The sequence below is a fragment of the Centroberyx gerrardi genome, chromosome 8 (genome assembly GCF_048128805.1).
Source record: "Centroberyx gerrardi isolate f3 chromosome 8, fCenGer3.hap1.cur.20231027, whole genome shotgun sequence".
In the NCBI taxonomy this organism is placed as follows: domain Eukaryota; kingdom Metazoa; phylum Chordata; class Actinopteri; order Beryciformes; family Berycidae; genus Centroberyx; species Centroberyx gerrardi.
In genome coordinates, this window is record NC_136004.1 from 27248658 (window position 1) to 27272986 (window position 24329).

The window sequence follows — 24329 nt, forward strand, 5'->3', positions numbered from 1 at the left end:
ATTGTGATAAACTATCCTCCACTGCAGGTTTGACATTTTCCCCTCCTTTCAATATTCATCGTTCATTGCAGCAAGCTCTCCACTTTTTTTCATTTGACCATTATGTTTTATCTTTTTTAGACTTGATTCGCATGATGAATTGAAGGAAGTAGTTTTGCATTTATCATCACCAGTCAGCATTTCCTTTTTGTGTCCTCACATTACCAAATCAACCACTGAATCCAAGGGGAGCAGACAAACTCTGCTATTTCGAGAGGTCTTCAACACTCATTGTTTTTCACAATCCAGTGTTCCATAAAGCCTGTCTGGGAAAGTGAGAAGTTGTTATCCATGTGATGTTTTCAGTGTTGATGCAGAGAAATGTGTTTTTGAATTAACACCAGCCACTGAAGAACTTGGCAAAGGCAGTTGATGAATTCTGTATGTAGTAACGAAAGGCACACAGGGAATGCAGCTTTGGTTCAAAACACCAAATGAGTTGCACACAACGCAAAGAATACAATCTTTCTTCCTTAGCGCTGACATGGATTGGCTGTGTGTTAAAAGGTCAAGCAGGGTTAACTCCATACATGTTGACTGGAGTTTGTCAAGATTAGGAGCAGCAGATGCGTCTGCAGAAAATAAAAAGTTGAATGGATGGTGCGATATATAGAAATTCAGTATATCGCAATACAAAAAAGTGACAATACGTATCGTGGGGCAGAAAAAATAATCGTACTATTAGCTCCATTTTATTCTGCAGTAGTAATCACAAATGAGACAGCTTACCCATCACAATTTCACAAGCTCTCCATCCAAATTATATTATTTACACTTTTTAGTGACATTTTTAAGTTGTTGTTTACTTTCTAGCAAGCCAGTGCCATCGCTAGAAAGATTTGTGGCTCAGACATAAACACAATTGTGCACAGTCAGACTTTGTCAGAACTTTTAGTTATTACATCGTATCGTGGTTGTATTGAATCGTGAACCCCATGTTGCGCATGGAATCATATCGTGAGATAAGCATATCGTCCCGTCCCTAATGTAAATATATTGCGGTGAAAGCCTTATTATTTTGAAATCCTCTCCCCTTCATAACAAGTCTTTAGCTAAAGCATACAGAGGTTAGAACCGTGATCTTCACCACGCGCCTGGTTTGGCAGGATAAAAAACGGTGTGTTGCTCACTGCTCATTGACTGAAGGCGGACTGCCATCTTCAAACACTTTGGGGGAAGTTAACGTGTTGCGGGGGCCCGCCAGAGGTCACAGGCGTGGGAGGAAGAGGAGACGCATCCGTCCTTTCCTGACAGACTTAAAACTTGGCTGCAAAAACCTCCTCTCTGAATACTCACACTCCTCCTCCTCCTCCTCCATAGCGCTAGCTTTCACCGGCGATGCTAATCACACCCGAAACAACTGTCTGCATGTGCCTACTGTTCAGCCAGGCATAATCTCCGAGGGTTAACATTTCAAAAGGCCGGCCGCTCTCTTCACTCTCAAACTGGGCAAGGTTAAGGGGTTAGGGGAGCTTTGAGTGTGTGTATGTTTGGTGGATGTGAATTACCCATATTCATATAATTATACACCCATGTGCTAAGCATATGGGTTATGTACACTTCTTGAGTATTCAGCATCAGCCACATCAATGAGTACACTGTGAGATCAAAAGAGCCATATATGAGTTGGGCTGGTGGTGTGTACGGTGTGTTTAGCTTTGCTATGTGTTTGTTTTACTGTACTGTGTTAGCCAGCTGCATATCCTCTTTCGTAACTGACTCTTTTTCTCACAACTTCTGTTCCAGGTCATCAGGATTTGTGTGCTGCAATGGATGGGGGCAGCTAGGGGATGAATGCCTGACACGTATGTAGCCCTACAGAGCGCTAACATTTTTCAATACATGCCATATATCTTGCCTAATATGCGAGCCAGTTGAATAATGTGGCATGTACTTCTGTTCACCCCAGCTCTCTGTGAAGGCAACTTTACCTGCAAGGAAAATGAGGTGTGTGTCAGGCCCAATGAATGTCGCTGTCGCCATGGATACTTTGGAGCTAGCTGTGACACCAGTAAGGGAATTTTTTATGTGTTTATTTTTTCTGTCATTTCTAACCTTTTGTAATGCTTGCCTCGCGCCTATTGTGTTTAAAGGTCAAATGAACCAAACAATTCCACCGAGTAAATAGCATTTTTAACTCTCACTAAAATTGTCAAAACGCCTTTTCTAAAACAAGAGGTAAAGTGAAATGTACTGCACTAGGGGTCTTTTAGGAGATGTGAGAAGTCAGAAGAAATTCTGCCTATTTGCTGATTACAGCACTGTCTTTTTTACAGAGTGCCCGGCCCAGTTCTGGGGCCCTGACTGCAAGGGGAAATGTACATGTTACCCCAACGGCCAGTGTGACGACCTGACAGGCGAGTGTACCTGCAACCACAACCGCTGGGGACCTAACTGCGAGAATGCCTGCTTATGCCAAAAGGGCAAGTGTGACCAAGACACGGGCAAATGCACGTGCCACCCTGGTGTCTGGGGTCCCCAGTGCAACAACAATTGCTACTGCAGCATCAACTCGGTGTGCGATGCGATGACGGGGCGTTGCCTGTGCAACCCTGGCTGGACGGGGCGGAACTGTGCAATCCAGTGTAACTGTAATAATTCACCGTGCGATCAGTTCACGGGACGCTGCCAGTGCCGGGAGAGGCTGTGGGGCCCGCGGTGTGAACGATACTGTCAGTGCATCCACGGCAAGTGCAACCAGGCGGACGGCTCGTGTACCTGCACACCAGGCTACCGTGGGAAGTTCTGCAGGGAACCATGTCCTGCCGGGTTCTATGGACAAAACTGCAGGAACAGGTGAGAGAAAAAAACTCACCAGAGAGCAAATGTACCATTTCAAAAACACAGGAAACATGCAGTTTTACAGATGCCTAATGTCCAGTTGCCTTGTCTGATCCGTATTACGGTGCGGTTTTGCGGTTTTGATAGGAAATAAGATTTGATGTATGCTGCAGCTGATAACCCTTAAAATATCTGAACATGTTACTCAATGGAGCAATATTAAAGTGAGATTTGGGAATTGGTATTCGCATTATCCCACAATCATCAGCCAACATGTTAAAGCAATTCAGGTTAAGTGCTTTACCTTCCGTGGACTGCGCTGTTCTCATGATACAGAGTTGCCGGAGACCAAAAAGAACATGGTTACAGTTAAGTTGTTTATCTCCTTCTCTATGTGATAGAGCTGAGCAATTAATTGAAAAATACTCGAAATCACAATATGATGCATTCAAAATGTATTTCTAAACTTCTAACCAAGGTATTTTAGAGCTCTGGGTAGTCTTTGGTCCATGAATCAAGTACAATATTGGTGAAAAACTTTCATCATACTCAAACTCAGTAAATCCTGCACACTGACATCTATTTTTCTCAACAAAATCACTTTTCTTTAAACAATTTTAAAGTGCTAAAAAATGACAAGAAAAACTTGTGATGATATGAATTACACGTGATGATATGAATTAAATGAGTAACAAATCAAAGCTGAAAATCATTGAAATGTGAAAATACTGGTGTTTCGGTATATGTTTCAGATTCTTGACTATTTTCAAAACATACAAATGAGATAGACAATGAGAATTTCAAAGTAAACAAGACAAAATAGAGAACAGTTTTCCTGTGTTCCCTGGCTGACCCTAGGTGTGGGCACTGCAAGGGCCAGCAGCCCTGCAAGGTGACAGAGGGACGCTGCATTACCTGCGACAGAGGCTGGAACGGGACGCGGTGTGATCAGCTCTGCTCCAAGGGCTTCTTTGGCGAAAACTGCCAGGAAGTGTGTCCCACCTGCAAAGACGGTCACCACTGCGACCCCATTCATGGCAAGTGCTCTCACTGCAACCCCGGCTGGATCGGGGACAGGTAAGAAAACACGCACATATAGGGATGGGACAATATGCTGCTTATACGACCACGATACGATGTAATAAATATAAGTTCAATGACAACAAAAGTCTGACTGTGCAGAATTATGTTTATTTCTGAGCCACAAATCTTCCTAGCGATGGCATTGGCTTGCTAGAATGTAAACAATTTAAAAATGTCATTACAAAGTGAAAATAATATAACTTCAATGGAGAGTTTGTGAAATTGTGATGGGCAAGATGTCTCATTTGTGATTACTACAGCAGAAGAAAATGGAGCTAACATCACGATTCATTTTTCTGCCCCACGATACGTATTGTCACATTTTTGTATTGCGATATATTGAATTTCGATATATCGTCCCATCCCTAATACACACACACAGTAGCACTTAGAAACTTCCAAAAAGAAGCACAAACATAACATATTGTTCATATTTAGTTGTTCAAGTCAGCCCTTTTCACACATGCTGCTTTATCATTTCCCAAAGTTAAAAACATAATGGCAGTGCCTTTAACTAGTAGCTGCTGTAATACCATTCTGCACACTGTGATAATGTCCATGACTCATACTCCCTAGCTTGATAATGACTGTAATCAAGGCATTCCTTCTGTGTGTGGTAGGTGCGAGGTGCGCTGCCCCAACGGCACGTATGGCGAGAACTGTGAGAACGACTGCAGTCACTGCTTCAACGGCGTCTGTCACGTTGTCACCGGAGAGTGCCTGTGTGACCCGGGGTTTTATGGGACCTAGTAAGTCAACCCAAACACGCCATGTTTACGCCCTTGTCAGCTCTTCAGCACACAGAGAAAAGGCCCAATGGCTGTCACATTATGTTTGTCACTCACTCTTATCTCTTGGGTATTGAAGGAGCGTGCTTGTGTTTTGAGGTGTTTTTCACAGACACTGATAAAGCATGCTCCTGGAATAGCAAAGTAAAATTCCTGCAAACAAAAAAAAAAAAACAGGCTTCAATCACAGGAAAAAGTTTACTTGGCTCAGCTACACTGATCCCTTCTATCCCTTTTCTCTCTTTCTGAGGCCCATTTTGTGTATCTCTCACTTGGAATGAACAGTCAACAGATGTTGTTTTTGTCTCCTCTCTCTATTCAAGCTGCAATATGACCTGCCAGCCTGGTCAGTACGGAGTGAACTGTAACCAAACCTGCCCCTGCCATGACAAGAACTGCGATCCTGTGTCCGGTGCCTGCAATCTCCGTGAGAAAACTTACTTTGTTCTTGATAAACATGTTTTTTTGGGGGTTTTTTTTTATGGCTGTGCAGTTCTGTATTCGGCATATCGATGTAAGGTCGACCATAAGCCATGTGGTTGTGATGATTCAATTGAGTTTCTGTGACGTTTTGGAAAGAGTTAGTGTTGTACATTTTTGAGAGGAAAAACAACATATCTCTTCATATTACATATACAGCAAGAATGTAGACCTGAACTGTTTGTCTGTCCAAATAGACGTTTGCCACCGGTGATGCTTGTGTACAGAAAGTTAGTTGGCCAGAGACAATGAGAACCAACAAACACACATCTATTCAGGTCAGTGTGTGTAGCGGGAGAGTTAACATAGCGGGGCCTTGATAGTGTTTCCAGACCCAGACCGGTGTCCTTTTTATGGCTGTGTTTGTTGGCTCTGTTCCTGTCCAGCCGGGGAGAGAGGCAGGAAGGGGGGGAGGGGGAGGGGGAGGGGGGGGGAGTACGAGAGAGAGTGAGAGAGAGGAAGGAAGAAAGAGACCGAAAGAAAGAGGGGGATTGACAGAAGGGAAAGAGCAAAAGAGAACTTATAGTGGAAGGGAGAGAGAGAGAGAGAAGACTAGCGCGGAGGAAAAAGTCGAGAGATTGAAAAAGAAAAGAGGAAGCGATAGGAAGGAGGCAGAGGGGAACGGCGTAGTTTAGGAAACAGAGGTCACTGTGGATCTCGGCCAGTGGACCTGTTGGGCGGCAGCAGGTTGGTCAGTGATGTCACAGGGTCCCGTCACTTGACCCCCCCACCCCACCACGAGATTCCCTTTCCTTTATCCAGCTGTACAGAGAGCTGAAAACGCGCCACGCCCGGGCCGCTCGGCCTTGTGTGACAGCGCCAGGACCGCCGCTATTTACCCCTTAACTAATGACTTGTCCCACTGCTGGTGTCATCCCTCCTCACAGGCGCCATAATGCAGTATGGCCCCAATGCGTTCCGTAATTATGCAATAGAGCGCTCATTTTCTTTAGGGTGTATCCCGCTTAAAGAGGGGAGGGGTGCTAATAAATCATCGATGAGTTATGGTGGAGGGGAGCGTAGTGAAGACGGGATGAGGGAAGGAAGTTGCTTGCAGGAAATAACCGATGAGGGAGATAAGATTAATGGTGAGTTTACAGGTGGCGAATTTCACACTGTTGCAATCACATTTCCACAGAGATGCTTTACATGTCAAGTGGGGATGCACCGATATATTGGCATCGGTATCAGTATCGGCCGATATCAGCTTTAAAAAGCAATATTGGTATTGGTCAGATATTATTTTTACTGCCGATATTTGGCCGATTGTGGAATGCAACAGAATAATACTAACATGGTCTTTTGTTTACCACTTAATTATCTTAAGATATGTATGTCTGAAAAGTTTAACCTGTTTTGCACCTGCATTTGTACTAAGATTCTTACAAAAATGCATATCAGTATCAGCCAATATGGGTGGGAAATTATTGGATATTGGTGTCAGCCTCAAATAATCTGATCGGTGCATCCCTAATGTCAAGCATCTATTGAAAAGCAATTGATAACACTATGCCATACAGTATCTCTGTCACTGGAGCTAAATATCACATTGTTAAAGATCATATACATACAGTAAGACAGTGATGTAATATATCACTTACTCCATATGCCAGTGATATGAGTGTAGTAATATCAGATATCATAATAATAATCTATGCCCAGGCCTTTAGTGTTAGTGTTCTTAGAGAGAGAGCTTTGTTGAAACTGGCACTCAGAGCTTCACTGCGCCAGTGTGGCACACCCAGAATTCCCTGCATCTCGTCTTTCAGAGCCCAACCAGCGGATGGGTGTGATCGCGGCGGGAACCCTGGTCTCCTTCTTACTGATTGTCCTCCTCTCGCTGCTGTGCTGCTGCTGCCTCTGTCGACACAAAGACGACCACAAGTGAGTGACAGACAGGTGACCGGCCTGGCGCAGTGGTGGTGCATGATGGGATGGGGTCTTGAGTTCCCAGTGGGCGGCTTAGCCTGCTCGTGAAAATACGCTTATGCATACAACTCCACGCTGTAATAGGGGGGAAAATATTTTCTTTTTTCTCTCTCTCGTAGGTACCAGGGTGTTAAAAGAATAAATGCATATAAATTGTATTTTAAGTACATTTATGTATTGACATTACAGTGCGAGTAGCAATGTGAGTAGCCCCTAAGCCCACTGGATGAGGCACAGAGCCACGCTTAATGTGCCTCTTTTGAATGATTCAGTTGGATTTCCATGGCGTCATCCCTTTTCAGTCCTGACCAAGACAACTTTACCAACAGCAAAAAAGCCAAGCGGATCCTGTGCGGACGATTCAGCCGAATCAGCACCAAACTCCCCCGTATTCCACTGAGGCGACAGAAACTGCCCAAAGTAGTCGGTAAGCCCCAAAACTCTTCCTCACATCCCGCCGCAACGCTGCCAGACACTGCTGCATTTTATGTAATCTTCCTTTCTGCTGCTTGTACAACATGGTCTGCTTCAGTTCAGCCTTTCTGTGCTTTGTTAACAAGCATAGGACATGGATGTGATGATTTTGACATACAATGCAGGTTGCAGAGAATATATTTACTGTATATTCAGCGCCTGTCAATGCTTCTGAATCATCCTTAGTGTCTACAGCTCAACACAGGAGACAATGACAGCAATGAGCGGCAATTAGAGAGAGTATTTTCATTCGGTGCTACCTTGGTCTGCCTCTTAGAAGATGAATAGGGTTGAAAAGTGTATGGTGGCTGCCAGGCGGGTATGGGGTTTCATTTGAAAGGAATGCACTGGTTTTAGAGCCCCTTATTATTCTTGGCACCCTCAAATGCCATGTGTTCATATTATTACAACCCTAAACTGGGGCTTTTTTTTTTCTTTTCTTCTTCTTCTTCTTCTTCTCCTCTTCTTTACTCGTTTCCATCTCTTCTTCCCCACGAAAATTTTTCTTGGGCTGAGGAGGAGGCTGTGTTATTAAAAGAAGGCCGGTGGTTGTCGGGGGGCCCGGGTGGTGGTGAGTGATGCGCTATCAAAGGCCGCACTGTTTGGGTGGACGCTGAGCTCCCGCTCCACGCGGAGGTCTCGTGGTCTGCCATAGGTCTGTCTGTGACCCCTAGTCTTTTTCACAGCAGAGGGTGCGGAAACCCTGAAGGCATCTTTCAAACGTCAACACGCTGTAAACAGGGCAGTTTTTGTGTAGGGTTCCTAGAGTTTCAATTTCAAACTTAATTTCTTGATTTGATTTGATTTGATTTGCCCCCACTAACTATGCCGCTCTGTATCACTCTATAGACAGAGAGTATTCTTCACAGCAACAAATATCAGAATATGATAGATGACAGGGGTCTACAAACCACAGAAAATATGTAATTATGTATAACGGGACAGTACAACAGTATTTTTAAGTACTTTTCAAAAGGTTTTTGTGCAATTTCCAAACTTTTACAAGACCTGGAAATTATCACATTCTTTTTGTAAACATTTCCAGACTTCCCAGACTTGTGTAGGAAGCTTGTTTTATTAACTGTGCTACAAATCTTTTGGTTTGTTAATTGAAAGAGAAGATTAATCACGTCTAAAGAAGCTACATTTGTCTGAATATAGGGATGACTTCTGAAGGTCATTCCTAACTTTGTTTGGGCTAAAGTATTGTTGTGTAGCGCTGTAATATGATGCTTTAACAGGAGTTGGTTGAAGTCAGTGTGGTGTGGAAGGAGTTAAAGCGTGATGACCTGGTTTCTTTTCCATGTCTGAGCAGCATGTGCTTCCTCAGTTATCCAGCTGATTTTTTAAGCCAGCATTTGTCTCTATTATGCCTGCACCAAAAGACAACACAGGAACACAGTTGTCTTTGTCATCACATTGCGGGACATTAATATGCTTATTTGTGAACAGCTTGAGCGTGCCATGTAAGCCGTAAACAATGTGCTGGGGGCATAGAAAGTGACACAAAAAACTGTTGCAAACAAATAATCTGTTTCATATTTTTACAAAAAGGAATTGGGACATGTCTGTACTGCAAGCAAAGTATAGCAAAGCATTTTTAGATTCTCCACGTCACTTCTCCCTAAAGATTTCCAAATGCACAGGCAACAGGCAAGACCACCATGTACCAATCAAATTTAAGAACAGACCTCAATACCTAGCCAAACTGCGTACAATTGGTCAGTTTCTCTCTGCTTCCCGCTCCGTCCTATTCAGAATCTAGTTACTCTGCTTTCCTCGTTGGCCTACCCACAGAAGCGTGGCCTGCCAACGTTTTGAAACTCTAACCCTGACTGGGGGCTACACAGTCCTGCACACACACATTCCAGAGGGGGCCCAATGGGGCTGGAAACAGGAAGTGGTCAAATTTACCCCAACCCGTGTCAGAACTGTGATTTATCCACACCAGGGTCAGTGGCAACAGATGTGGCAGACAAAAGGAAAAAAAGGAACAGGGGAGAAGGGAAGGAAGACAACATTTACTCCTCTATTAGCATAGCTAGCCTCTGAATATAGCTACATGAACACACTGCCACACATTCACCTCCTGGCAAAGCTGGGGCTGTGTGCTTAGAGTTTGTCATTCCATTCTAAGCATATTTACTCCACGCCCTTCAGTTTCATGTCTGTGCTGCGTTCCTCTGTGTGTCCAAGTCCTTCCCCAGGATGAGTGCTGAGAGCAGGGCCACCTGCTTTTTTTTTTTTACCTTTATTTATCCAGGGAAAGTCAACTGAGATTGCAAACTCATTTGCAGCAACATTCTGCTTCACATCCGTGCCGCTACACACATCCACAACTGGGAGCCGCCCAATAAAAACCTTGCGAACCTTGCAGCTCCTCCAAGGTGCATGAATCAAAACGAACCAAAGAAATGAGAAAATTCAGCATTCAGCTGCTTGGAGAGAAATTGACAAAGCTTTAATATTAAGAACCAAAGCGTTTCAGCTGTAATAGCCATCGTTTGTAAGGGTTACAGGATTGCATGCATATTCAACAATAAATATGGCATCTGATTGGTCTCTGGGCCATGTTGGATGTCATTGAATGCATTTATGCATGCAATCCTGTAACTATGAAGGCTATAGCAGCCAAAACGTGTTGATTTTTAATCTTAAAGCTTTGTCAGTTGTTATCCAAGAGTAGCTGAGTTGTTTAATTTCACAACTGCCCAATACTACCAAAGCCCCCTACTGTTGGCCGCTGAGTAACTCCACTGGAGCAGCTGGGGGTTGAGTGCCTTGCTCAAGTGCACCTCGGCAGAAGGGGTAGGGGATTCGTCATTCACTTTCTATGCCCAGATTTTCTCAGCCGGACGGGGCATTTGAACTGGCAACCTTCTGGTCACAGCCCACTTCTCTAACCTCTAGGCTGCCGCTGCCCCAGCTTTGGAAAGGCGTGTCCTCCTTAGCAACTGCAGTGCAGCTTTGCAGCTGGGACGTGTCAATAATGCCCCGTTGTGCTTTGGCCTCCATGTAGGGTGGGATCTGCAGAACGATCTGCCCCACTAGACTCACAGTCTGGAGGGAGCTGCACTCAAGGACAGCAGTTGTTCACTGTTGCATACAAGTAATGTCGCAAAATGCCCATGTGTTAGCTTGTTGACTAACTTAACTGAAGTCTTTGCATTCCTCAGTTCCTCAGGCTGTCTGCCTTTTAGACCGCTGCTACACAGTAAGGAGCTTGCACAAGGGCAAAAGTGCAGACAAAGCACACACTCTGCCTTATTCATTTATTTATTCCCCTCATTGAATTTGAGCACAATATTTTCATATTTAAGAAGCACATATAAAATTATTTTCTTGTACTTTTCTCCTCCACGCCTCTAGATAAATATTTGGCTGGGTTCTGTATACAGTATATTGTTTCTAGCAGTTGACACAACCATAATCTACCTCATCCACACCAAGCTGATTTCCTCTATGTAGTTACTCCAATCACAACAGTTGTACCAAAACTTAAAATATGTATCTTGAAATGAGATCTGATGTTTTGGGAAAAAAATGAACTTTGTGGAATAATTTTGTGATAAAAATGTATTTTTACACCTATAATTCAATTTACTTTACATAACTGTATATTGAGTAGTGCATGTAGTCACAACAGTCCAAAACAGTTACATGTACACAAAATGACTGTAATCTGGCATTTAATCTGAGTGTACAGGATATCCCATAATAATCACTTGCTTGGGTGCACTTGGGTGGAAGTCCCCTCCACATAGTGCCAGTATATCAAAATACTCTTGTTATTCTTGCTCTTGTTATTCTTTTTTTGTACACACATCTGTAATCGCTTATTGTAGACCATAGACTGTGTTGTAGACAAGTTGCACCTGTGTTGACATTATCCACCCTATAATAGCAACACACACAAAGACATAGGTCCCCTCAAACAAAAAGTTTCCAAGCAATTCACATGTTTAGATTTATTCAAGATCACTTGTGTTGGATAAATGTGAGCAAGATTCCAGCAACGAAAAGAAAGAACAAAATGCACTGGTTTTAGATGAGTGTGGCATTAAAGATTGACCTAATATGAGCTGTATTTTCAGCATATCAGCATGCTCTTGCATCTGAGTTAAAGATTCAGTAGATAACTTCTAAAATTTTGACTACTAGCTGAAACTCAGCAGCCTCAAGCAGAAAAAAAACTGGGTCCCTGAAAATCGCTTTGTACAAACAAACACGTCAGTACACACACAATTTCCGCGGCGCACGCACCTTCTCTGACCCATTTCTGATTTGGCTGTGACCAAATCTGATTGTTGTTTGAGAAGATGAAGGCAAGACAAGCAAATGAGACAGGGATGTGGTGTGAGGCAGACTGATGGGCAAGGGAAGCAAGAGAATAAACATCAGAGAGGCTTTGAGAAAGAATAAGCCAGACATGCTACGTTTCCATTTTAGGGTGAGCAGATTTTATTCTCAAGTGTTGTATGTATGAATTTAGATGTTATTTAGATCATGAATGCCTAGCATTTTTAAAGTGTGTGCAGTACCAAACACTAGTGTCAGTAGGTGCAGTGAGAATATAAACAAAACTGTGTCTAAAATGCTAAATAAATGCACTTGGTCATTTGATAGTGCTTTTACAAGTCACCATGCTTAATTTCAAGTTTAAATTGGAATGCAAGAGAATCTAGATCTGCAAAAACTTGCAAGTGGATCGCATTTTTTTAGATATCATCAATAATCAACAGCAAAAGAGCAAGGATTTGTTCCTGGCCAAGGGCCTGGTACAGTTAGGGCAGTGGTTCTCAAACCTTTTCACATCAAGGACCCCTAAACTGACACAAATTAGACCACGGACCCCCATTTAATAAGATTTTGTCCCAGGGTCCCCCATCTGATAGGATTTTTGCTTTTAGATGTTTTATTACAGAAAGTGTATGAAACCCGTGACCAAAATAGTCATACATTCTGTCATTGTGTTACTTATGGATGGAATTATAGTGCAAATAAATTATTCCCCGTTTTCCTGGGGACCCCCTGGAACCCCCTCAAGGACCCCTGGGGGTCCCCGGACCCCACTTTGAGAACCACTGAGTTAGGGGACTCCTTCCATAGAGGGTTTATCTGAGTACTAAACAAACGGATGGACCCATGTGTCATCGGGTGTGTAAACAGGAGCATCTGATGTGGTCGGTCATGTTGAGTTAACGCCCGTTCCAGTTCAGGCCAGAACTGCACTGTTCACGCCAGATGGGAAGATCAACCGCAAGCATCCCCCAGAAACCACAGCTGTCCCAAGACTGAGGGGTCAGCAGAACGCTGCAACATCTGAAGGAGAGGAAGCAATAGAGGGAACGGAGATGGAGAGAGAGAGAGAGAGAGAGAGAAAGTTTACTGACCTACATACAGTTGAGGGAGTGTATTCACTGCAAGATGGACTAAAAAGAAACCTCACTTGTGTAGATTTTTAAAAAAATAAATATTAGTATGCCAAGACAGAATAAGTAGACTAGAATAAGACATGATAGAACATTACTCTTTACTGTAACGTTAGACCAATATAAAGGTTTGCCAATATATTGTGCCAATATTGGCCTTTTATTAGATATTGGATATTGGCCAGTTAGGTTGTTCATCACCGTTATGATAGCAGTTCCTCCCTGATTACGGCTACATAAAAACGTCTGTAAAAAGTCTGCAAAAATATTGGTGTCAGCCTTCAAAAACACATATTGGTCAAACCCTAGTTTACACATGTAAAACGCTTTGAAATGAGCACAAACCCATTCTTTTCCACATTTAATCCAACACTTTCTTCAATATTATTGTTGTTGTGAGTGTGAGAGCAGACTGTTGTTCTTGTAACACGGTATAATGCCCTCTGGCTGACCTTTTGGCTTCTCCGTTTGTTTTCTCTCCTCGCCCCCCTCCCAGTAGCCCACCACGACCCAGAGAACACCTTCAACTGCAGCTTCATCGAGCCCCCCTCGGTGGCCGAGCAGCCCTCCCCCTCCTCCTGGTCGTCCCAGGAGTCCTTCTCTTCCTTCGAGAGTGGAGACGAAGGGCCGGTTTACTGCGTGCCCCACGAAGGTGAGTCATCGGAGGCGTAAATAAACAGTCTAGCTATCTGGAATGTCGCACATAAATGCATATTCTGTCTTGCGCACGAAGGAGCCTGTACATGCTCTCTTTCACACACGCACACACACACACACTGATATACACACATCTCTGTCGTGTGACGGTGCAGTGACTCACCCACTTCTGCAAATCTCATTAGGAAGATAGCTTGCTCCTTATCATATGCCATCTAGGCCCAGGTCTTCGCTCTGAGAGTAAGGAGAGCATAAACAGGAAATGGAATGGTCAAGTCAGCATATGGCACTCGTCCAAGCTGTGACTCACTCCTTGAAGTTCAGTGGAAAACTCCCTTTTCATCAGTTTCCTGCAAGTCAGTTGATGCAAGTCAGTTGATGCAAGTCAGGCTTTTTGGTTGTTTTTTTTGTGTTTAAAACAGCTATTTATTTTTTTTGATTGATGGGTTTGTTGTGTTCTCCGAATACTTTGGTTTAGATATTATTTTCCCCACGGACGGTTCAAGGGCTTTGAAAACAACTGATTTTAAGCTACTAGCCTCAGGCGCAAAATAATTACAGTAAACATCACAAAAGTTTTGAATTACAGTTGCATCGATAGTATCTGTAGTATTAGAGCCGATCTAGCTCCCAAGTATTCGTACACGGATTGACAAATGAAGCTGTCCAGATATTGATCGTTAAATAATATGAATATAAATCAATAGAAAACTTTTCTGGCAGGAGGAAAAATGTCTCCTGACATATTGAAAACATTTAAATGCTCCTATGTGTGAAGTTCAGAGGCATAAAACGTATTATTTAGATGAAGAGCCTTGGCTTTGCAGGCTAAATACCATTCTGCTTTGTAGGCATAACCTACTGCACTGTCCTGTATCTATTAACCTCTCAATAAACTGTTTTTGAGAGAGAAGTTATATCCTCTAGCCTATGTTATGTAGTCTGTTTTCTATTTTATTATCATTATGTGTGTTATTTGATTGAGGATTATTATACAATGGCTCGTGCTTAATTCAATCAATTTGATGAATAAATAAACACAACTGATGTACTTGTTTTTTTTATAAAAGGCCAATACTACGTGGCATGAATGACTGTAAATTGAACATATGGATCAGTTCTCATATCGACTGCTCTATTTAATAGTGTACTTGGTACTTGTATCGTTTCTGAAGAATTGGTATCGGCGCAGGTCTATTTTGAATTCTTCACTGGATAAATCCCTGACTAATGCCTATTGATCTGCCACTGTTCCACAGAGTCTGTGAATGAAAGCAAGGAGAAGAGCAGCCCCAGCCCCGCAGTAGAGAAGCCAGCAGCTGTCCCCAGTGAGGAGGATGCGGGGGAATACACCTCCCTGAAAGACACCAGCGTCACAAAACCAGAAGGGAGCGAGCAGCCGCTGCTCAAGTCCTCCGACAGCGAAGGCTCCACCAGTGGCTCTGAGTCCGCGATTGGGGCCCTCTACGCCCGCATCGCCCGCCTCTCCAAGCACTCCAAGGAGGATGAGGGCAGCGGCAAGGACGGGGACGGCACTCCTACCCCGGAGGCCAAGCGTAATGGAAAGCCACCTCCTTCACCTGGCAAGCCCAAACCTCGCCCACCGGACCCATCCACGAAGCCCAAGGTGTCGTGGATCCATGGAAACGCTACGGGGTCTCCGCAGCCAGAGCAGCAGGGGGGGCAGGGGGTAATGAAGGCTCTTGCGGTGCCAAAGGAGAAGAAGAGGAGCTCCAGCGATGGCTCAGCCAAGAGTGAGGAACGGCAGAAAATTAAGGAGCAAGCCAAGGAGAAGAGCCGTGAGCAGCAGAAGAATCAGGAGGGGAAGGGGGCTGACGCCAACGGCTCCCCCAGCAAACACAAATCTCAGCGAGGCAGCAAGTCTGGGGAGGAGCACAGCAGCCCCAGCCACATGGAGCACATCAATGGCGTCGTCCAGAATGCCCTCAAGAAGATTAGTAACTTCCACAGCTCCTCATCAGATAAGAAGAGCTCCAACAGTCCGAAGGAGTCCCCCAAGGAGCCACCCAAGAGCCCCAAAGTCATCCACCCTCATATGAACTCTGAGGCCGCCACGCTCCTGGCCGCTCAGCTCAAGGAGAAAACCCAAAGCATCAACAGGAACGAGGGGACAGGTCTGATTAAGACCAATGGTCTATCCACGCCAAAGTCCAACCGGGAGAAGCCCACACCTCCGCAGAAAGCCAAGAGGACCCCCTCCACCGGCTTGGGCCAGCAGGGCTCCACCAAGCCCCTGCTGCCCACCTCCAGCAGCCTCCAGAAGATGGTGGCCCCCGTCACCGCCGACCCAGGAACCCCCGAAGCCAAGAGCCCGGAGAAGCAGGACTTGAACGGCTCAAGGGCGGGGGACCCCGCGTTGGATCCTACACCAAAGAAGACTCCCATAAAAAAGCCACCCAGGAAGAAAGGCAAGGAGGGTACTTTGGATATGTCGGAAAATAAAACACCCCAGCAAAAGACAGCCATTATGCCACCACAGATAGTGAAATAAGCCAAGGTTTGTAATGGATTTCCAAAGGACTAAAATGACTTTGTTGGAGGGTGAACCACATAGTTTTTCAACCAAGGAATTTATACATGTTTTGTGTGAGTGTGCTGTGGCTCCAGGACCAGTAGAAAGTGGGAAATACTTTTAAACTGAGGGCTCAATTGAATCGTATTGGTGAGTTGTACTATAATGACCTCTATACTACGTAGTATTACATTTCATGAATCCTCTTTTGTATAACAACTATGTATCGATTTCACACCACGACCTGTGGCTAAGCCGGACACAACTGTGAGAACTTCAGCCTGAGAGTTTTAACAGTGGCACACAGACATAATCCATAGTTCATTCATCTCTATTCCTCTACAGTATGTCCACCACTATATTTATGTATGAATCGCTGTTGAATTTGCATAATTGTCATTTGTAATGCAGTTGTTTTTAAAAAATAGCAATATTTTTTTATATATGGTCTCCACAGGTACTGAAGGTACTAAAAAGTAACCAGAAAATTAGGTCCTCTGAGGATTGCTTGCTAAAGTTTTTCTCACTGTTGCTATGGATCCAACTGCAGAGCACAAATAGTATTTAACCCGAATACTGTGCCATAAGTCACCCTGAGTTAAATAAGGTCCTTATTCTTGACGTCAAGGCTATTTTTTCCTGAAGTATTTATCTCGATCAGCAATTTCACTTCTGCAATTTCACCAGACATGATTTGTTGTAGAAACAAACAATGAAACAATCCTTAATCTTTATAAAAGCAGGTGGTTTTTATCCTTTTTACTACCGGAGCAAGGATTTTTTTTTTTATCATAATCAGCTAAATGTCACACCAAAAATTACACAACTTATGCTACATTTAGGCCATACTCTATTTCATGCTTGAGTCACCTTTAATTCCTCACAGAGTTTAAGTTTTGATATCAGGGCTTTTCCTCACAGAAATATTGAATTTTGGGACTTAAAAACTTTCTTCTGCAACTCCGTCAGACATGGTTTGTTGGAGACCAAACAAGCTCTTTGATCTTTGTGCAAAAAAAGGCTGTTTTCATCCTCTTTCATACTACTGCTAGCACCAAATCACCAGGATATGCTCTTACTGTAGCTTTTATTCAGTCAGCTAAACCACTAAACCAAAAATGTAAATCCCAAGCTATCCTATGTCCTCGCTGTATGTCATGCTTATAAATCACTTTAAACTCTTTTACTTTTTCCATAATACAGCAACATCCACAGTTTCCCTCTGCTGACTTTCTTTAAGACAACATAGGACAATATCTTACCCACCTTGTAGATCAGATGCTGGATGGATAGTATTATCACAGTAATGTCTGTTATTTGCATTCTCTAAAGTTCAGTGAATAGAGTCAGTCAGTTACCTTGCCTGGAAAACACATTTATTTTGAAGGCCTCTATCATGTGTCTTTCTTCTCTGTTTTAGTTGGTAATGCATTAGAAGAGCAACTAGGCCAATACAACCATGTGAGTTGTTCTCATTTCCCGTGAATAATATGCTGATGTCATTGGGGTCTTGTGTGAAAAATTTGTGTTATAGATGTTTGGTCCCTGAAGGAGCATATTATCTCAAGCTAGTAGGGTCATGCTGATGTAACGAGATGCTTCAGTTTCATCGTGTGACTCTACAACAGTAAATGGTACCAGTGCCTGGAGTGTTAAAACACGCCTCACCTGTGGATTAGTTTAACCAACAGAAGCCATGTTTGCCTTGAACGGGTTTGCCAACTTGAATTATTAAATATTGATCTTAAAATGAGTAAACCAAAGAGGTGTGGGATCAAAGATGCTTCAACTGAACCTATTCAGTTTCACATCAAGAGGAAGGTCTTTATTCCAGTAATCGGTGGATAGCTTTATTGAAAGTAGCACTCAAAACATGAGCTATGGACAATGGATGATAGCAGTACAGCCAAAATACTCACAAAGGCCATAGACACAGGTCCCACACTTAATGTCTGCAAGATTACAACACGCCACTGGCACTTTATGTGCTGAAGAATACGAATTTTACATTCACAGCTAATTTGAAACAATTGCCTTGTGTTTTCTTTGTGTTTTTATCAAGGTACAGCCAGTTTCTTTGTCTTTGTGTATTTTTTCAACATTTTCTACTTGTAAAGATTGTGTACTTTTTATTATCTTTGTAAGCTGTGCTTATATGACCTTTTTTAGTTCCTCTGTTTTTCTTGGTGTCAATGAACTGGCTTTCATGTTGTATTTGCTTTTTTTTGTATGTTGCTTATTTTGGGCTCTGAAGCAAACCTATGAGTACTTCCCTCCTGTAAAGTTTACATTGGCTCTGTAATTGTTCTCTGTTGATGTTATTGTTTGTGTAACACTTAACTGCATGACGCAGAGTGTAATTATATGGCATTAATAGCTACACAGGAAATCTGTAATCTTCTTGTTCCCTCCAATTGTTATCAGTGCCTCCCATAGGAAAAATAACGCATACGGAAAGGATTGTACAATACTACTATGATACCACTGTTGAAAAAAATGCATATACCTGAAACCATAACATTGTGTGATTATAAAGTGGCAATTTTAAGTGAGCAAAAAACATATCTTTTCATATCTGACTGGCCCGTGCCTGTTTCTATAGGCTTGCAGTGCATATTTGTAAAGAAGGGCCTTGAAACGCTGCAAAAACATTAGCAATTGTACGGTATATTTTGTCTGTTGTGGTTTGTTATTAGCGACTTTGATTTCCATTTGTGTATGGTCGTTAAATTGGTGTTTCCTCATTTACTTTGAAATAAAAAAGCAATACATGTAGCTATACTGAAACAAAAACGTAAAAATCAGTCCTCATTTAATCAGTTTACAACAACGACAGTCGTCACATACTAATTCACTTAAATCCCACAAAGTCTGCATTCTGCCTCATCAGGGCATGACCTCTTCCTAGCATCGTATTCCAGTCTACAATCAACTAGAACAGCAATGAGGCAGAAAGGGATTTATTAAGTAATACGCCGCATAAATCTCCCAATCTATTCTCCAAACAGATTCATTCCAATGCTGATTGATATTTGACCCTTTCCTGTGACTCTGGGCCACTGGCTGCTGAGTCCCAGAGACCAGGCAGGGGTCCTGCGGAGTCAGTCGGTCACGGCGGCTCTTCAAAGCGCCTGGGGGAACCAGGGGACTGTTCATTTGGCTCCTTCAGGATGAGGGACAAGAGCTCCTTTCATGGGGAGAAACAGTGGAAAGTCTGTGCTAAGGAGTTAATCACGCGCTGCGTATCTGTGCTCTTTTGGACAGGAGAAGAAGAGGTGTATAGCCAGGACCGGGCCACAAGGCAGTGAAGGAGTGTGACTGGATGGAAGGATGGATGGATGGATATAAGGATGGATGGATAGGTCATGTGCTTGATAATTGGAACCAGAAGGCCATGGGGTTTTGTTTTGGATCCTGCTCTGCTGACACAGTTTTCTACTTACTGTGTGTGTGGGTGTGTGAATGCTGGCACGCATGTGTGTATAGGTGTTTGCAGGGCTTTTAGTACATGGGACAACTTTTCTAACATCTTGGACTTGTCTCTGACTTTTCATTCAGACTTGTCCTGGTCTCGACCACTATTGGATGTTGACTTTACTTTTTCACAGCTATCTAAAAATTGTCAAAGACACGTTTTTCTCCATTTGGTCCACCTTTGTTAATTTTCTCCCCAGCACATCAAACAATTTAAGGGATTACACCTGAGCATAGTATGTAATGGTCCTCAAACCTCTGTGCATTGATTAGTGAAAATCCTATGCATTGATTTGTTGGATGATGAAGGGTAGAGACTAGACTAGACTAGAGCTAATGCAGATGGATCTACATCTCTGTTGATACTTAAGAAACTCCTTAAGCATTATTTTTACATTCGGAAAGACATGTACACTGTTTGCTGCCTATTTTGGTCTTTGGTCTTGAATAGGACTCGATTTGCTCTGGTCTCGGTCTTGACTTGGTCTCGACCCCCTTTGGACTTAGTCTTGGAACTGGCTTGGACTCGATAAGGTGGTGTTGACTGCAGCCCTGGGTGTGTGTATATGTGTACTGTATGTGTGTGTAGGTGCGTAAACCAAACGCAACAGTGAGGTTTATGAGTGGAGGGACACGGCCACAACCTTAATGTGACTGAATCGATCTTACTACCCACCATTGACTTTTAAACGGACCGTCAACTCAGCCTATACATTATCACCTTTACAAAGAAGCGTATTTTCATTTGAATCGTCCCATTCTGCATGCGACAGTGCCTCCAAATGTGCTCTCCCTGCTCAGCCTTGGCATGCCAGGGCAGAGAACAGTGTTGACACAAATGCCTCCATCTGCCTGCCCTCGGCTCGCAGATGGAGAAGATTCTCAGCTGAGCGTACCAACACATGTTCTATGGCTTTTCATCCTTGACGTGCTGTGGGAATGACACAGCTCGGGAATGCACATTGCGTGTCACCGCTGTGCAGCGTTTTAGGAGAAACTGCTTTCGCCGGTCGCGCATGTGTACGACTTTTGGCGGATTTTTCTGTGCCTGCAGCTTTTGAATGGATTCGAATGGGAAAGGCTTGCGTGTGATTATGGCGCTTCGGCGTTTTCATATCCCCTGTGTAGTTAAGAGTAATATTTTGCTCGTTTTACTGACGCGGTATTGAAAATTGACGTGTGAATCATAAATTCACATTGGCGCAAGAAAAGAAAAAAAAAACACAAAGGAGCGACTATACGGGATAACTCAAAGGGTGGTCAAAAAGTCAGGGTTAGGAGTGTGGGAAGGGGGTTCAGTGACATGTCGGCTGCCAGTCTAAACATGACTTGGAGCTGGGACGTCCATGGTGTGCCAAGTCTATAGAAACAGCTAGGCTTTAAAACTCAGCCCCCTATGAGTCAGCCAAAAGCCCTGGACTCAGAAAACCTATTCCGATCCCCGCGTTGCTATGGCAACGGGAACAGATTGGAGCCACATCTGGTAGCCATTTCAGCCCCTGCAAGGAGAGGAAGAAAGAAATTTATGAGTGAGGGGGAAAAAAGACAAATATTTTCTGCAATGCAAAGCAGAAAGAAAGTGGAGTAGAGTTACACTTGAAAGGGGTAGAAAATATTAATTTTACTGCGGCCTGAGTCGAGAGAAAGTCTTTTAGTGCCCTTGTGAGTTGAGGATAATAGATTAACTTCACTCCATTTGAGTTGTAATCTTGTAAAATGGCATTCATGTAAAGCAATTGATATTAGCGCGGATATGCTCAAGAAACAAAGGCACCATTTGATGTGGTCAAAGAATGCCATTTTTCCACTGCAAAATCCCTATATTTGTTTTGAAAGCCTATTGCTAAAATGATTTTGCAATAATGAGTAATTGTCAACTTTGCACAGCGTATTTCTTGAAAAAGCAGCTTTGAACACATTCAGTACAACAGAGGATCTGAGGTTTTGACAGTTCCAATTGGAAATTCGCTGTTTTGTTCTAGTGTTCAAACGATTGACTATTTAACTGTCTGACAGAAAAGTGCGGTTGTTTCAGTATGATTGTTTTCAGCATTTCCTAAAATGCTGTCATTTCCCTGGCTGGCTCATTGCATCAGACATGGCCAACAGAGATTTGAAAATGCTGTTTTCGTCTCTTATCCCTGTCGACACGCTGTCTGCGAGAAACACTGTCTAATTGCAGTCCTCCTTACACGTTAAACGCTGTTTCTCAGCCTTGTGGAAATGCAGTAACTATGAAATGACATTTACTGGAAATGGAGCTGCTGCTTTTCTTGGGCCAAAACCGCCGAGAACTGAGGTCAGTGCGCAACCAGAAGGGGGAAATAGCGCCAGCATCAAATGTGTGTTTATAGATTTCCAGTGACATCTACTCACTCTGTGATTTAAGACTGTCATTATAATAGCCCCGAAACTCCCTCGCAATGGCACCAAGCTAAAATGGGCCCTTCTTAATGCACTAGTTAAGGACAACCACACTATATAGCCTGACCTCCCAAATAGACGCTGGTGATGTGCTGTAACTAGGTCAGAGGAGTTGCTCCACTGGAACTGAAGGAGGCTCAGCTCTTGTATGATAAGCTTTGTCACTACTCTGCTGGGTCGGATCATTGTTTACCAGACTCCTATACGAGATCGAAAAAGTATACCGTTCAGCCCACTTTGCCTCATCCGTGTTATCACAAACCAGACTGAGCCAGACTAGAGCATCATTATTCAAGCGGCGTTCAGCCACGGCGCTTCTGGAAGACACATGCACACAGTAATTAGTTTTCATCTTGACTAGCTCTGTAAATGTGGAAATACAAATGAATACGAATAGCCAGAGATGTAATTAAGGCACAGTCACTCTCTACATCCAGACAGAGATTTTTTTTTTTTTTTTTTTTTTTGAGATGGTGGGGTGTGCAAACAGTTGTCTGGGACTTCAAATTGCCCTGGATTTTTCCCCCTCTGTCAGCATAATTCTATGGAACGAGTGTATTAGGGGAGAGGATTTGGACGACTAATAGAAAGCAGATCAGTCAGATGCAGATGCTGTCTTTTTCTCTTTTTCTCTCTTTTTCTGTCTCCTTTCATTCTTTCTTTCTCTTTCAAAGACCACGGCTTAGTAAACTCTCTCTCTCTCTATTTCTCTCTCTCTCTCTCTCTCTCTCTCCCTCTCGTGTTTTTTCTCTCCAGTCCTCACTTTCGGTCTCTCTCCCTCATTCACTCCTTCTTCCTTCTCCCCCTCCCCCAATCCTTTTTTCCCTCACACACACACACACGCACACACACACACACACACACACACACACACACCCATCCATCCGCTATCTGTGCAGTAAACTGGGACTTCAGACTTCATAGTGTGGCTCGAGGTTTCAGTTTTCACATAATTCCAGAGGCTGACCCAAAGTTTTTTTTCCCCTCTCTCTCTCTCTCTCTCTCTCTCTCTCTCCCTCTCTCTCTCTCTCTCCCTCTCTCTCTCTCTCTCTCTCTCTCTCTCTCTCTCTCTGTCTCCAACCTGGAGCGGCAGAGAGAAAACTGCTGCCTTATTCCAGATATTGGGATGGAAAATGATCACAAGACTGAATGCGTCTGTCCAAACCCAAGGAAAATAAGCAGAGGGCTTATGTTTTTACGCACTGAACCCCGACTGTCCCGACAATCAGTCCTGTCTGTGACCGACGCAGCTTACAACAGCTTTGTTGTTCGAGACGCAAACTTTCGCTCCCCGTCCGTGCCAAGATCAGTCGCAGAAACACATGTCGATGCAGAGCCGCTCGCCTTTGGCCTGTGGGTTTTCCCCCTGTCTTTCAAAACCGCATCAGATTTGCTTTATCGCATCTTTGTGACTATGGGGCCAGGTCATGATTATTCACACCCTCCTTATCCATGGCTAATTCAGTTACGCTTCCTCTCTTCTCCACAGACTCCAGGCTCTGATAATGACTGCCTAACAAGGCAAACAACTCGCCTTAATGTGTGTGTAGTGTTGTGTGTGTGTTTACTATCCACTTGCATTTGGATATGTGCATAATACACTACCAGTCAAAAGTTTGGACACACCACATTTCTCTTTATTTTTACTATTTTCCACATTTTAGAATGAAAATATGAATATATTGAAATAACACAAATGGAATTATGCAGTGACCAAAAAAGTGTTAAACAAATCAAAACTATCTTATATTTTAGATTCTTTAAAGTAGCCGCCCTTTGCCTTCACACATCAACTTCACTATTTATATTTGTCTAAGAAACAGATTTCAAGCATTTAAGCATAAACCTTTAGATCAAAATGGCTGTAAGATCATACATTCAATCAGGTGCATCTAAACTTTTGACTGGTAGTGTATGTATGTTCTTGCAACGCTTTGGCATGAGTATGCAAGTGTTGATTCACAGTGAATACATGTATGTACGGTCACTGCATGTGTGCTGGCGTGTGCAGCCCTGCTCTGCTGCACAGGACAACACTGGAGCCATTATGGGGAGCCATGTGTTTCTGATTATCCAGGCTGAGATTAGAGGGAGGGGAGCAGCGGTTGCCGTCTGCTTGCCCCCTGGCTCCTCTGATGTGGTCAGCAACTGGACATCCATCACTGCAAATCCCCCCCCCCCCCGACACCACTCCACCCACCTCCATGCCAACCCTCTCCCGCATCCGCCATGATG

The 24329-nt window shown here is 43.5% G+C and overlaps 1 protein-coding gene across 1 annotated transcript in view; it reads left to right on the forward strand.

The window, feature by feature from the left end:
- The window catches only part of scarf2 (scavenger receptor class F, member 2), a 21395-nt gene extending 2417 nt beyond the window's left edge, over positions 1-18978 (forward strand). The window contains exons 2-11 of the mRNA XM_071897660.2: positions 1786-1844; positions 1949-2050; positions 2316-2835; positions 3679-3897; positions 4524-4652; positions 5015-5118; positions 6941-7055; positions 7430-7527; positions 13503-13658; positions 14923-18978. Of these exons, the coding sequence (XP_071753761.1) occupies positions 1786-1844; positions 1949-2050; positions 2316-2835; positions 3679-3897; positions 4524-4652; positions 5015-5118; positions 6941-7055; positions 7430-7527; positions 13503-13658; positions 14923-16175 (2755 nt within the window). The 3' untranslated portion in view covers positions 16176-18978. The remainder of the gene's footprint in view (positions 1-1785; positions 1845-1948; positions 2051-2315; positions 2836-3678; positions 3898-4523; positions 4653-5014; positions 5119-6940; positions 7056-7429; positions 7528-13502; positions 13659-14922) is intronic.
- Positions 18979-24329: the final 5351 nt, after the last annotated feature.